Genomic DNA, 15,606 nt, shown 5'->3' with positions numbered 1-15,606 from the left:
GAATGCCCTAACCAATGAACTAAAGATTACTAAGTGGGTGCCACTACCAACATCTCTTCCAGCCCTTGTGTGAATAGTGCCTACCATCCCCAAAACTAAAACAAAACAAAAAAGAACTTTTGAACAAAACCATTCCACAAATTCCTCTCAAAACTGCAACATTTTGGGTAAACCAAAATTGCTTTTTTTTGGTGAATAAACTATTTATTTAAAAAAAAAAATCACTCAGCAGTACCTGAACACCCCACAGAACTCAATCTTATCCTGCCTCTCCCAACAAGATCCTGTGGATTGGTAGGCAAGTCATGTGCACCAAACTTCTCATAAGGGAGCACTAATTGTGTGTTACTCATTTTCTTGGTTCCCAACCAGACACACACAAGTTCTTATTCAAAAAAGTTCTGAGACGTCTCAACCACAAATGATATTAATGCGAATTACGCTGTGAAGATATAAAATGCTTAGGGTGGCCATACATCCCATTTTGGTCAAGGCAGTCCTTTTTAAGTCTTCTCCCAGCTGTCTTTGACATTTATGGCAAAACTGGTCATGTGTCCTGTTTGCTTTTGCCCACTGATCACCAGAGTTTGGAACCCACAGTTTGGGAACAGTTGACTTGACTACTACAATGGTGAGTGCCATACATAAGTCCATGAGGACATCAATTCTGCATTCAAGATTTAGATGTTGTACCAGTAAATAAAGTCTCAGGCCACACAATTAACAATTAAATATTTTTATGCTCATCATTCTACATTTTGTGAGAACCATCATTCTTGAGCAACAAACGAGACAGAGATCCTACTGCAAAAAAACAACATGTGGTGATGTAATTAAAGACTATCATAATACATAAGCACAAGGAGACCGCATTAAGGTTGCACGAGCAACCTTAATTCTAGCATTTCCTAACTTGTGTGCTTGACTTGGCAACCTTACCATTCTTTTAGGGTAGGGCTGGTTATTTAAAAAAAAAAATTATATACACTGCCTCCTCAGTCAGTTAACACCCAACACTCCGTAACACCCAGGCTCAGTTTTGCTAAGAACAAATTTGTGCACGCATCTTGGAATGCCTGGTAGCACCTTGCTTCGCTTGAAAAATAAAAATATTTCCTCCAGTTTAAAGAGAGTCAAACGATTTCAAAACACATTTTCAAAATATTTATGAAATTAAGTCACTTAAGGTCAGAAATTATTTCTTAATTTACAAATTAACGTAAATCCATGCAATGCTAATCCATGCAACAAAATAAATTTCTTCTCAACTCAAGCATGTTATCAGCTTCTGAAGCATATTTGACCAGCCCATTTTAGTAGGGTGGACTACCAATACTGTTGCTCATAAAACTGTCCCATCCCCTCTTCTTTAAAATCAGCTACAAAGATTATGACGACATCATCTTGCTATGTTGTTTTATTCGCTGTTCAAAACAAAAACCCACACAATAAGCCCACAATTTATAATTGTCAAAGCAATATTAAAACAGGGCTAAATTTGGAAAGAGAAACAAATGGGAATGCAACTGCAGCACTGCAATATAACTTTGGATTCAAACATTCCAAGTCTCTTTCTCTCACATACACACACTGCAATGTGCTGTGGATAATTTCCAAATACTAGTATTGATGCTAAATACATGAACAGCACCAACACCTCAGACAATGCTGGCTCATCACCCATTGAAATGAGTTCCTCTTTCTGATGTTGTTGGGTTTGAAGATGTTTTTATTTATTAAAATTGTTGGATACATTTTTTGCCAGATTAACAAAACTGGATTTCGGTCTACTTGGCATTTCTATAAAATAATATGTTATTCCACTCGAACCAGTACAAACATTGTTAATAGCTACAGACAATTGCACGTGATCTTACCAGACTCCTCCTTAGAGATAAGCATTTAGTCTAACTGCACAACGGAATGTCTAAAATGAAATGAGCATCTGTAACACGGGATATTATCCAAAAATTACTGCCCCAACAACGTAGCAAAGGTACGTTTTCAGTCTTGATGCTTTGCGGTTTGTGATTTTTTTTAACGTTGTTTACAGAGATGAAAGAATTAAGTACAGAGATGGCATCTGTTACCATCACAATTTAACCACAGACCATGTATTTATATAGCGGAACCTCCAAAATATCACTGCATCTGTTAAGATGACAGTATTTTTCCATAGGCGCTATGCTGTGCTGCAGAGCAAGTCTGACATTGTTGCTTTTGAAGTGCTGATTGTGACCCATCCCAAATTCCTTCATAATCTTCCTCAAATGTATTGAATTGTAAAGCTGTTGCTCTGTTAGCATTAACAACAAAATGCTAATACATCTGATCAGTGGGCAGTTGGCACTAAACCTCCTCTACTGAGAATGCAACATGTTTATTTAAACAATGAGCCACCAGGACAAAAAATTCATCTCTGGATACGTGCAAAATAAAAGCATACAAAACCAGAACTCTCCTGTATAGCTTTAAATCAGACGTTTTCAGAGACCCATCTTCAATACAAACACTGAAATTCTTCCATTGCCAGGGTATTTCTTGCCATTTCTGTTGCAGCTGCATGATCGCTCGCTAATGAGCCACCTATTAGAAAATATTTATGCACTACTACAGACTGCTTGGACTATCAAAACACAGACTCAGAGGCTTGACCCAACCTCAGATTTTAACTGTGAGTCTAGCAATTTACACCTAAAACATGTTTACATCTAAAACATAAGGGAAAAGGGTGTTTTATAAGCCTTCTTTTAAAGAATCAGTATGAATAAGGAGGTTTATGCATTTATTAAACCTCCCATGCTGTGGTAAAAATTCAAACAGCATTTTGCTAGCACATGAAAAATAGACAGTAGAACTGGACAGAACCGAATGAGTTTTTTCATCCAGTTTCTGTCCCAAAACTTTCAGTCACTCCCAGAGTCACAAACCAAACTGGCTCAAATCCCTGCCTGGTCCTCAAACAAAACTAGGCCATGTCTCAGTTTTGATACACCTCAAAACCAAATTAATTTCTCCTAATTTTGGAATTTCGCTAGGGAAGTTGATGCACCAACAACCTCCACTCTTGGTCTAGCCCACGAAGGACCAGAGGGAAAGATGACCTATATATTAATAAAAAACTCTCTTCTACTGGGATCCACAGGGAATATTGAAAGGTAGGCTTTCATTGAAGGATAGGGAACCTCTGTTGGGTCGGGGGCCACCAACCCACAGAAAAAACAGTTAGGAAGCACACAAAAGTGCGAAGCAAAAAACAAAACAAAACTTCAGTGACATGACCCCCAACTGAAAAGCAGAAAGACACTCCCTACATTCTCCTCACACAGCAAAGCCAGGTGGGGGGGCAGGCTAGTAGATTCTGTGGGCCCCCTTAGGATCTGGGATGGGGCTTCCCAATGCTGGGGGAGAGCCCCTAGCCTCAGGGGCCAGATCCAGGCAAGCTGAAGGGGGGGGGGGGAAATCCAGCCCCCAAGCCATAGGTTCCCCCAACCCTGCTTTAAACTCTAGCTACCAGGGATAAGATTGGTAGCGTGCTTTCCCTTTGGCATTTTCCTCCATGATGGTTTACAGGGCTTTCCTCAGTCCAATCTTAGTACCTCACAAAAGGGGAAGCAAAAGGAAGAAATAAACAATCACACATGACTAACAGCAAATGACATCTGCCCCTGACACTGCTAGGAGGCCCCTTCCCTCAGTTTCTCCTGGGAGACCAGATATTCACAAGGAAGCAATAAAAACACACACACACACACACACACACACACACACACACACACACTTATGTCAGTAAAAATTCTCAAGCACCAGAAACTGAGGGAGGGAGGGAATTTTACTACAAACTAACAGAACCACAGGCTGCTTCCACCTGCTAGAAACAGGAAACAACTGGAGAACAGCCAAAAATTCTCCTGGTAGAGAGAAGGGATAATCACCAAAATTCTGGAAGACTCCCATCTGCTAGAGAGGAGATTGACACTGATGCATGTGACTGGGTATGAGTGCACTGAAGAATTTCCAGCTCTTAAACTGGGTTTCTGCTAATAGAGTTAACACAAATCTTCTGCTAAAAATCTACAAATCACAAGTCTCTCTCTCTCTCTCTCTCTCTCTGCATTCTCTCGACTGCAGTGGCATTTTCGGAATGGATCTAATCCCAATGGAAACGTATGGCATTTGAAAACATTAGGCAAAGATGTGAATTTTATTATGGCCCTTTCTCCTCCTACCCAGAGCAAGCTGACTGCAGGGGATGGGGGGGTTAATGGCAGCAGCAGCAGGTGATCAACTTATCATTGGTATGAAGACAGAGTTTGAAAGATTCAAAAGTGCAAAAGGGTAGTCCCATAAATAAGGTCCAAGGACAAGGCCCTGCTAACAAGTCTAAACCTCTCTTCTACCAACAACGTAAGGGAGGTGATGCTGCGATTCCTACCAGGTTCACGTCCCAGACTGTCTGGGGATGCCTAATTTCTTCCATGAGTGGGGATTCTCAACTGGAGACACATGACCCCAGCATCAACCAGATCCTTCTAGTATCTAGAAGCCCCCACCATGTGGCTATATAGTGGTCAGAGGTTGCTACACACACCACTTTGGTGATCTTCCTCCCTCCATGAATAGCTTCAGCCCCTACCTAGGCTCATAGCTCTTCTAGCATGAAACTGATTTAATTCTTGCCAGTTTCACTACTGTCTCTTGGTTTCCGAATAGCTACCATAAAACAGATTAGAAGAGTATTAATTTCAAAGTAGTCCTGATAAATAAATAATGAGGCACCTGTCCTCTCACACCAAGAAAACAACACTGCATGGGATCATGTTTGGGAAAGTTGTTCTTACAACCACAAACAAGACCTTTGCTGTATTTTTTGTTTTTAAAATCAAAAGTATAAATTCACTAGACATACCCAACACATGTTCCTACTGCCACTAATATGATATGGAGCTTAAGAAGTCTCAATCCACCCAGTTTCAGAAGGTCTAGAAGTTAACCAGATGTAGGCTACAAAAGGAAACGTATTTTACCAACAAGATGATATCACACAACACAGCAACACAAACCAACAAGAAACACACACAATGTGTAGTTAACTTTTGCAATATTTCTCGCAACACTGCACTACCGAGATATCCTGCTGCTTGCTCCTTCACATTGTTTTATGTACAGCATGCTGCCTTTCCACCCCACACACTTAACATTTTCCAATATGGCTCGTGTATGACTAATTTTAATTATGGGTTGAACCTGAGCCCATTACCTTTCTGACACTTTGTGCAGTTCACCATTTACAAGTGCAGTGTCAAAATACAACAAATCTTGAATATAACAATGAAAACCTACTTTGTACTCTACTAATTCAAATTTACATGCTCACCACTTACACCTGGTGTTTTACAATACCATCTCAAATTAAAACAATACTTTAAAAATGCATCATCTTCACTCTAATTTATGGATGTTCTCTTACTATAAAGCAATTTGTTTTAAAATTGTAATATATATTTGCAATACAGTATCATGAATCATTTAAAAAGTAATTTGTATATACCTAGCTTATAAACTTAACAGTAGGTATAGAACATCTGATTCAAAAAGATTGTGCTCTCATCAAGTTTAAACGGACAAAGGATATTTGGACTATTTCAGATCACATATTGAACTCTTCCAGTACTTGACCTTCAAAAATCCTCCCTTATTCTGAAAACACTGGAGTATTTGCTTCAACATGAAAAAAAAAAATCACAAGTTACACAAACTTGCATTTAATAACTACATTATTCAAATTATGGAAAATATGGTTGGAGAAAAACAGGAAGGTCAGCACACCAATTAAAGGAAAAAAATATAGCACAGTCACACAAGTTTATCTCCAGAAATAGAAGAGCACTTGCACGATCTATATGCTCCCACATTCTGACACATTTTTTCCTTCTTTCCAAATAAAAGAAGTACAGTAACTTAAGAATTTTTTAAAAACCCTAACTGCTGAGAGCACTGTGATCAGAACTGATTTTCACACATCTAAATAAACAAAGCTATCTTTATAGCATATAATGACACCAACAACAGGTTTGCAGATACCACTCTCCCTGACTGGTCTCAGAGCTATTTCAATTGAAAAAAAATCACTTTGCCAGCATCATGTGGGAGATGAACTCATCCAAAAACAAGTATTTTTACAAACTAGATGGTTTTACCAACATGAACTCCTGCAACAACACTAAAAAAAGACAAAACATGAAAATAGCATCATTAGTAGTACAGAGAATTAGTAGCATCATTAGTAGTACAGAGAATTTGCCCGACCACAGGAGATCAATACTGTCTACCAGCTTAACCAACACTTCCACTGCTTACTGGTCTCTTAGACATTTAGGGATAAATGAGAGATGAACAACAGCACACAACACTGAGAGCCAGATCTGGTGACTGTATACAAACTTTATGAAACTGTGGGAAACTTGGCCACATCCATGATAAGTGGGCATCCGCTAACTAAAATCATGCCAGACCACAGATGATACTGGACCAGAGTGTGCCAGACTAGAGAGATTCAACGTGTACTTAATTTCATCTGCAGTCACAGTACAGAAATATACTAACAGCCTATGTTAATTCCCTGAGGAAAAGGAGCTTCTCTCCATTTTGTAGAAGACATGCACCTTTATTCAAAGAAATCTGAACAATACAATGTCTACAAATGTGGTACTTAAAACAAACTTCTCAGCAAAGAAAAATGTTAATCCATTTAATCCTCTAATTAAAGAAATGAGTTACATTAAAAAATTTAGTCAAATTATACTATGTCTCTGCAAGAATATTTTTGCAACACTTTCAAAGCTTATTTATCCCTGGATTTGTGTTCAGGTATGATCATACTGCACCAATTAGGGGTAAGGAGCTTACTGGGTTGATGTATGAAAAATTCAAAGATATTAAACATGCTAAAAGGCTGGACATCATCAACAAGTAGCCTAAAAAAAAATCATTGACACACAACAATGCACACTGATGTTCTTAATGTCCAGCCAAACAAGAATGGCACAATCAGTTAAATATGGTAGTTTGATCTTTTTGAAAAAAATCAAAAGTGAGTGACTATTTAGATTAGGGCTTCTTAACAGTTTTGTCAAAAGCAAACTAATATGTTTGCTTCTGTAAACATACCTATAAAATACAGAAAGCCAGGTTTTTGCTTTCAGCATACCAACAAATTTTACGTATTTGTCCTCTGAAAGTTGTTTGTACCTTGAAGTTAAAATTAATCAGTGATTTAACTAACAGATCTAGAGGCATTGCTTAGATTTAGTATTTGTGAAGGTTTGTGAAGTCACCTGAAAAAAAGACTGAACAAAAACCTAGATGACACCCCCCAACAAGTACAGCTTTTGGAAAGCAATTTCTCTCCCTAATATAGCAACAAGTTACCAAACTCTCCTTTCAAAACCTTTAAAAAAAACATTAGCAGCTCTGCCTTGAATAACTTTTTAGCCTGTTTATGACTTCTGAGGAGTTGCCTAAGTATAGTCCATTTGCAGAGCATATAATATGTTCATATTTACACCTATGTTGTTATTCATTTGACTGTCTTCAAAGTCTGCTCCAGACAGTTTTGGATACACAAAATACATAGTACTATGAAATCTGTTCTGATTTTGAGCTCAGATAACACCTGCTGCCTCTTGGCTAAGAAAACAGTATCAAAGCAAGCTAGCTAAAAACCACAAACGTGCCTCCTAATGAACTATTGTTTGTTACTTCTGCACAATAAAAGGTATTGGAAACACCCATTTTTAAAATGTTTTTTATAGTTCATAAAAACCAACCCACCTAGCCTTCTGCGCAAAAACAAAAAAACAAAAAAAACAAAAAAAGGTGGTCTACACAACTTACAATGCTAAGAAAATTATCCATGCCAAATACATCAAAATCACTTCTATCTACCCCCATCAAAATGATCATTGTATTCCAATGTACCTTCAAACGGGAATTATAGCCGAAAAGTCTCATCATTATGTAAGGGAACCTTAGAGTAAGTCCAATCTTTGACAGAAGACCTTCAATAAACAGAATTCACACATACTTGCAAACACAACTTTAATCATTGCTCAAAACACTTGAGATCCAACTTTTTACAAGTTTTTTTTTGTTTTCATGTTAGGGAGATACAATTATCAGGTTTTTCAATACATAATTGCATTTGCCAAGGATGATGTTTACATTAAGGCAGCTCCTATTAAGCAAGATCATAACATGTTTCCAAACAGAAGAGAGGTATACTCAAATTAAAATAGATTATTTATTGAATTCATAATCCAAAGTTTAAGGGTTGGCTTCAAAGGTTTGTAATATTTCCTCAGTTTAGGTGACATGTTATATTACAAAAAAGAAAGATAAATAAGTTACCATCTTTAACAGCTTATTGAGAAAATTCAGCATTTTGTGACAAGGCACATAGTGAACCCAAAATTTTTTGCTTACAAAACTCATTTATATACTTTTCAGGGATTTTTTTCCTACTGCTTTAAATCATTTTACTCCATTTAGTCTGTGAACAACCCCGATGCATACATCACACGTGATCGTCTAAACAGGTTAAAAGAAAGCTGTTTTTCATGAAAGCTCATGAACTGATCAAAGAGCGAAAGGAATGTTTTTACACAATATTTCTGCCTCCTAAAGTTCATTTTTTTTCTGTTCACAAATTATAGAAAACTACCTACAATATAACTTATTTTAATCCATTAACCATTTTCTTTCAACTCACCAAGTGAAAACTTGCAATGGCCACCAGTAAAATTGGAGTCTACGGAAGAAGCTCACTAGTTGAAAAATAGTTCTTAATTACACTAATATAGTTTTTAAAAGATCTACAACTTCAGCACAATAATTTATACACCTAAAATACTAATATTTTAATCAAATCATCAAAGAGATTACCTTTTCTTAAGCAGAAGAGAAATGGATACATTATTAAATGTAAATTTAGTAAAGCTAAAAAAACTTTTTGAAACTATTTAACTCCACCCAAAATAAAGTACATTCAGCTTAACTCGTTAGTTAACAGTGTAGAGAGGCTTTAATATTAACAAGGTTTTCTTCTTGTGGAAGTTTTAAAAGTATAGGCTTTATGGAAACAAATCTAGTGTGCAGACAATTAAAGGCAAAAATGAATGATTAGACTCACATTTTAGAGTCATTCTAACATTAGTTTTTAACAAGGATGACTAAATGTTATTAGAATTACATGTTCAACTATCACTTGGCTGTTAGAGGAATAGTGTGAATTCTATACACAAAAACCTAATTTCTTCTGTGTCACTGAAGTTAAAACCAGTTGATTTTATTCTTCACTCTTGTCAGCCTTTTTCTTTTCCCTCTCTTCTAACAATATTTTTGTCATTAGTCAAACTCCTTAGTTGGACTTCCTTTACTTTATAGGAAGAAAACCATTTCTCCCCTGAAATACTTATTTTACAATTAAATCAGCTACTATGCATCCTCATTCCCTAACACATCCTATGTTCTATTCTTTTAGCACATTGTGTTAAAATAAAGCAGAATTTCCACCATTTTCATCCCTTTTCTTGACTTTGTTACTAAAATGATTTTAACGTGTGACTTTAGACTTGTTATTGGTGTTCACATTGATTAGCTCACTGTTTTTTACAATAGATTCTAAACGGTCATTTATTGATAACCTCTAAAATAGTCCTTCTCTTATTTCCAATATATCTAATTAACATTAATTCCTTTAATACTCCAACAGCTCAAATTCAGTATCTAAATTGTCCAAAAAACTATGTTACTCACTCAGCTTACTATATATTATCACCAAATGTATTAGGAGATATTGATATTCATGCTACACATGTACAGTGAGTACATTCATAAGGATTTTTTACTATGCATCCTGAAATATGAATCCAAAGATGCCAGCATGTACTACTGTTAACATCTGAAACAAAATGTAGGCTGTATGTATGGAGTAATGCTCAAAGCTGAGATGAACACATTCACTGACATAATTATAAGCCCAGAGAACTATTACAGCAGACACCATACTAATGGTATTTTTATTCTGAGTGTCTAATTTTTTAAGATACCCCTTTCAGTTTCTTCCTTTCATTAATGCCTAAGCCGGGTAAGGAATCTAAAGCCAATATTCTATTTGCTCCATACTGATGATCTTACCCAGGAAAAAAAAGGGTATTATGAGTTTAGGGTGCATCTTAAACCTGCTTCAAGGTTTAAAGGATTTCTCTCAATACCTGGCTACCTTACATACCACATGAACTACCACACCTGCATACTAAGTTCATCTCAGGAATGGATTTCTTTGCTCTTTTGACAAAACGTTTCTATACCATGAATATTTGTGTGTGTGTTGCTAACTGGAACTTTAAAAGGAAAACCACTTGCATTTAAAAAAAAATTTTCATTAAATCTCATCACTTGTTGATGTATTTACGAAAATGTTTTGTGCCTGTTTTGAAGTCCAGGGTATTCCTATTTAGAAATGTCTTGTTTGTCTGACCAGAAACTGAAGTGTTTTTAGCTATGACATTATATATATGAAAAACAAAAATAAGATTAATCTTCCCTTCTTCTATTGAGGGAAGAGAAAATATCAACAGATGCAGAACATCTGTGCAGGGGTCATTTTTCCCTTAACAGCAAAGTTCTATAAGTAATAACTGGTAAAAACAAAGTATATTCAACTGCAAACTACTAAGTCAGTTTAATTGAAGGCAGTATTTAGCAAAAACAAGCTTCTCATCTTATACTCAAATGCCTGGATCCTCCTCAAAATAAACTGAGAGATGTGAGCTGAGTCATTTTAGTTAGATGGCCCAAATACATTTCAAATGACTGAAAAATAAAATCTTTTGTACTGGTATTGCCTCTGTTAAGAGAATATTTCTTCTTTCAACCATTCTCATGTGAAGATGTTTGGGTAATAGAAATAATTTAAGAATATGAGTCCAGTGTATTCTTAAACTAATAAAAAAAGCTTATTTTTACACCTATTAATCACTGTTACCCTTGATTCTTCTAGCCACCAGCGCACAACACCCCAAAAAAGTAAGCTCTGCGGGATTTATTTTCAATCCTAAAGAATACTCTCCTCTCTAGACAGCAACTCTAGCTAAAAAGTTTTACTTATCCAAGAAAGGAAACACTCTCCCCAGCCCTTGCTGACCCAACATCACAATGTTAAAAGCCAAGTTGTGCCCTGACTTTTAAAGAGTTAATTGGCATTCACTGTCTAACGAAATACAATATTACTCAACATGCCTTAAAGATTCCATCTACCCTAGCCTTGCCCAAAACATTTCTACAACTGGTTTAATTGCCGGTACATCCACAGAACTTATTTTCCGAGCTAAATCTACTACTTAAGGGTTTGCCCATATGATTTTTTTTCTTTTTAGTTTCAGGAATTCTTTCCTCAGATATTAACAGATGCAACACGCTCTCTCCTACGCACACCTTTTAAAAAGTAAAATTTGGTTACGTTAACCAGTGGTTCAAGATTTTTCAAAAGTTACACTATTCAGCTAGTAGGAATGGATCTAGCTTTAAGGAAACCTCCTGTCTGCACAAACGCTTAAAGACAAACAGAGGGAGATCGAGCACAATGTGAAAATGGTTGAAATAAAAAGGCCCATTTAACAACCGTCCCTCCAATCTCACCACTCCCACCGCCAAAAACGGGGGACAAAGTTAACGTTAATTTTAGGGGCCAACAATCCAATCTTAGCTAACAAAACAGGCAAACTGATCATCCGCACCGATTAATATGCAGATAATTGCAATCTAGTGCATTTCAGCTCTCACCATCCACACCCCTTCTATTTTCCCCTGCAACCGAAGGGGGCGGGCACGATAATATAATCACAGGTTTGAAATGCAAAAAACAAAAACAAAAACCCGAAGTCGGGGCTTTTTGCAACTCCCAAACAATACGGACAGACCCTGCGATTCCGAAAAGATAAACAGCAACAAGAAGCCACATCAGACATCTTTGTGCACTAGAGACTTAACCATTTGCAGAGCGCGCACGCACAAACACACAATGAACCACGTTTTCCACAAGGCAGAATTTAAACACAGAGAAGAAAACAACTCACGCTAGTTTTTTTTAAAAGCAACCGCAGAACTTCACTTCTAGGTATAAACAGAGCTTCTAATGTATTGATTTCTTTATCTTTAAATCCCTAGTCCTTCCAATGTGTCAGTCCGTGCGTCCATCTCCATATCCCCCCCCCCACACACACACACACACACGCCAAGTTGTATAGATCTATACAAAGTAATTAGGAGATTAAGTGATCTTCGTATGCTGACTATAATCCTTTTACATCTGAGCATCCCAAGAAGGGAAAGCCACGCTAGGTAAAAACAAAACACAGTATCTGCTTGTTTACTGAAATTCTTTCAGTGATAAGGTATTAACACCTGATTTTTTTTAAAAAAGGCATTCAGTTACTAAAGTCACTGTTCCCCTATAAACAGTCAAAGCATGCATTTCTGGGCCTTGCAATGTTGACCGAGCACCTTACAAGTCTTGGGAGTTTAAAATCTAACTATCTGGGGGAAATCTGGAGAGGCTTACAGAAATTAACACAGAAGACAAGATTATGGGGTAAGGGCAGGAAACAAGTGGACCTATTACTCTTCAGAAACAGGAGAGTGTCTAACCTCTGGTAAACGAATTTCCAAGCCAAGCACCGCAAGTGAGTTGAGAGGAAAGAGCAGCCTGAACTCAAGGTATTAAATGTGCTTAAGGGGCAGCTTCAGTAACAGGCAAACGCACGCAGCCTTTGAAACTCAAAAGTCACCGCAGTGCAAAACAAGCGCGCCCACCACCACCCCGTTTCCCTGCACCCCGCAGGTTTCAATGAAACGCCAAATACTCACTTTCTCCATTTGTTGGCCACAGACAAAGCGTGGCGAAGAAGAGCAGAAATAAGGTCAGGGACCCTCCTCCAGCGCCAGACTTCATTCCTTTTTTTTAAAATTATGGACAAGATCCCCTTTTCCCAAAAAAAAGTCCAAAATTTCTTCCCCTCCACTCACACACCAGCTCTATTAAGGGGGGGGAGCTTGGGAGAGAGGGGGAAAAAAATCACCCCGCTCCTCCCACGCGCAGACACAAAAACACCCTCCCCTGGGTTTGCAAATTCAAAGGTGTTTCTCCCCCTCGCGGAGGTGCTTCCGGAGCAGCTACGCACGGACAACAATAACCACGCCGGGCTGGGGCTCCCCCAGGACGAGCGATACTTGGGGGGCGCTGAGCAACACTCCCCCCTCAGCGCTGCCTGCAGGGATGCAAGGGGCACCGGAGTAACCAACACGAAGCACGTTGGGGCTGGCAGTCTGTATCTTCAGCCTCCATTTTCAAACCCCACAAAGACGCAGCAAACACACGCACAAAACCGGATGGGAAAAGCGGGGGGGGGGGCAAAGCAAGCTGATGGGGGAAGGGGCAATAAAGCTTCCCAAGACAGTTGATTCCCCTCAGCAGAGAGCAGAGGCTGCTCCCAAGGGAATCCCCCCTTGCAGCGCCCCCCAGCACAAAAGTAAGTCGGAGGGGGACCGAAAGACCCTAAAAAATGCGGGAGAAAAATGAATGAAAAGGCTTCCCCAGCTTCACAGCGCTGCTGCTGCCCCAGGCTCCTTCCAAAAAAACAACCTCCCCCCACACACACGCACACACACAGACACACAAATCCAGAACACACAAAGCGGTCGCGGGGAGAGCTGAGCAGCTCAACACTTCTCCTCCTCCACCTCTTGCTGCTGCTGCTCTCCTCGCATCCCTGCTAGCTGCTGCTTCTCCATGCCACAAACATCCAAACACAACTGACGCTCGTGTGTGCGCGCTGCAAACCTTCCCCCCTTCTTGTCCAGCCCAAGACAGGGGCGGGAGGGGGGAATGCTGCTAGGAAAAAGGGGGGGGAATCCGGTTTGCTGAAGGTCAAAGCCCAGGAGCTGGTTGCAAAGGGTCCGTAATTCCTCCAAGGGGGGGGGGGGGAGGTGGCGAAGGAGGCCCTGCTGCTGGGGGTTTAAGGCTGTCGCTGTTGGCGGCGGGGCTGGCCGGGTCTCCCCCCCTCGCCGCTCCTCCTCGCTCGCTCCCTTGCACGGTGCGGAGTTAATGCTGGTAAACAAGAGGCGCCCGCTGCTGCTGCTGCTGCTGCACTGGCACTGGGGGGCTCGCGCGCACGCACGCGCTCCCGGGGCTCCTCGCGCGCAGCAGCGGCGGGCAGGAGGAGGAGGAGTAGGCGCGAGGCAAAAAGAGGAGCGAGGAATCGTCGGCGCCGTCCGGAACGGAGCCCAGGCGGCGGAGACAAGAGCAGAGCGCGCGGCCCCTGCCGCCCTCGCCCATGGGCTGACCGCGCGCTGCTGCTGCTGCAGCTGCAGCCGGGCCCCAGTGCACGGGGCTGCGCGCGCCCAGCCCCTCTAGGTCTGCCCCGTGCAAAGTGCACGTAAGGCTGCAACAACTCCTCTGCGCGCACGCACCCATGCCTTGGTCTCGTGCATCCCGCTGTCGTGCAAGGAGGAATAGCATTGGGTCTGACTGGCATGGCACTAGCTCAGTGGGCCGGTGTTTTTGTTTTGCAGAGGTTGCCAGCTTCTGCTCTGGAATCTGATGATTTTTTTTTCGGGAGGGCGGGGCGGAGGCGAAGCTGGAGGGAAGTCCTCATGGCTGCAAGGAAAACCTTCGAGACGTGAACAGAGTGTAAACCAACGCATTGATGTCTTTGTGTCTGCCAGGCCTTCCAGCAGCCCTGCAGGCTCACTCCTGCGTCCAAAGCAATACCTAGTCGCCTTACACAAGCAAACATGCATACGGACGAGGTTGGCTCCGGTGATCAGCTTCAATAAGGGAGATTAGTTAAAAAAATGTTAAAATGAAGATTTCATTGAGCAAGTAGATTTAAAAAAAAATCTTTCATCAAGAGAAAGAAAATGTTTAAAAACTGGTCCTTAATTAAGGCATCCAAGCCATCCAGGGCAACCCTGTGGACTTTTACTCCTCTACACCCTTTTACTTTGCTCTTTTGCCATACCAGCTAAAATGCCTGATCTCTTAATAACACACAAACTGATGGTAAAATTGAAAATAATTCCATTATAAATCAAAGAATCATTGAACCGTAGAACTGAAAGAGACCTCATAAGGTTATCAAGTCCAGCCCCCTGCTCTAGGCAGGACCAATCCCAACTAAATCAACCCCACCAGGGCTTTGTCAAGCCGAGACTTAAACACCTCTTGGGATGGAGACACCACTACTTCCCTAGCTAACCCATTCCATTGTTTCACTACCCTCCTAGTGAAATAGTTTTTCCTAATATCCACCCTGGACCTCTCCCACCACAACTTGAGACCATTGCTCCTTGTTCTACCAAGTCATTACAGAGAACAGCCTCTCTCCCATCCTCTTTGGAACCTCCCTTCAGGAAGTTGAAGGCTGCTATCAAATCCCCCCTCACTCTTCGCTTCTGCAGACTAAACAGACCCAAGTCCCTCAGCCTCTCCTCATAAGTCATATGCTCCAGCCCCCTAATCATTTTGGTTGCCCTCCTCTGGACCCT

The 15,606-nt window shown here is 40.2% G+C and overlaps 1 protein-coding gene across 1 annotated transcript in view; it reads right to left on the bottom strand.

Annotated features, from left to right (window-relative positions):
- The window catches only part of IGF1R (insulin like growth factor 1 receptor), a 293,701-nt gene extending 279,424 nt beyond the window's left edge, over positions 1 to 14,277 (bottom strand). Inside the window, exon 1 of the mRNA XM_006129225.2 lies at positions 12,928 to 14,277. Coding sequence (XP_006129287.1) covers positions 12,928 to 13,012 — 85 coding nt within the window. The 5' untranslated portion in view covers positions 13,013 to 14,277. The remainder of the gene's footprint in view (positions 1 to 12,927) is intronic.
- Positions 14,278 to 15,606: the final 1,329 nt, after the last annotated feature.

Source organism: Pelodiscus sinensis, chromosome 14 (assembly GCF_049634645.1).
Source record: "Pelodiscus sinensis isolate JC-2024 chromosome 14, ASM4963464v1, whole genome shotgun sequence".
In the NCBI taxonomy this organism is placed as follows: domain Eukaryota; kingdom Metazoa; phylum Chordata; order Testudines; family Trionychidae; genus Pelodiscus; species Pelodiscus sinensis.
The sequence above is the reverse complement of the archived record's forward strand: the minus strand, read 5'-3'. Positions and strand labels throughout refer to the sequence as shown.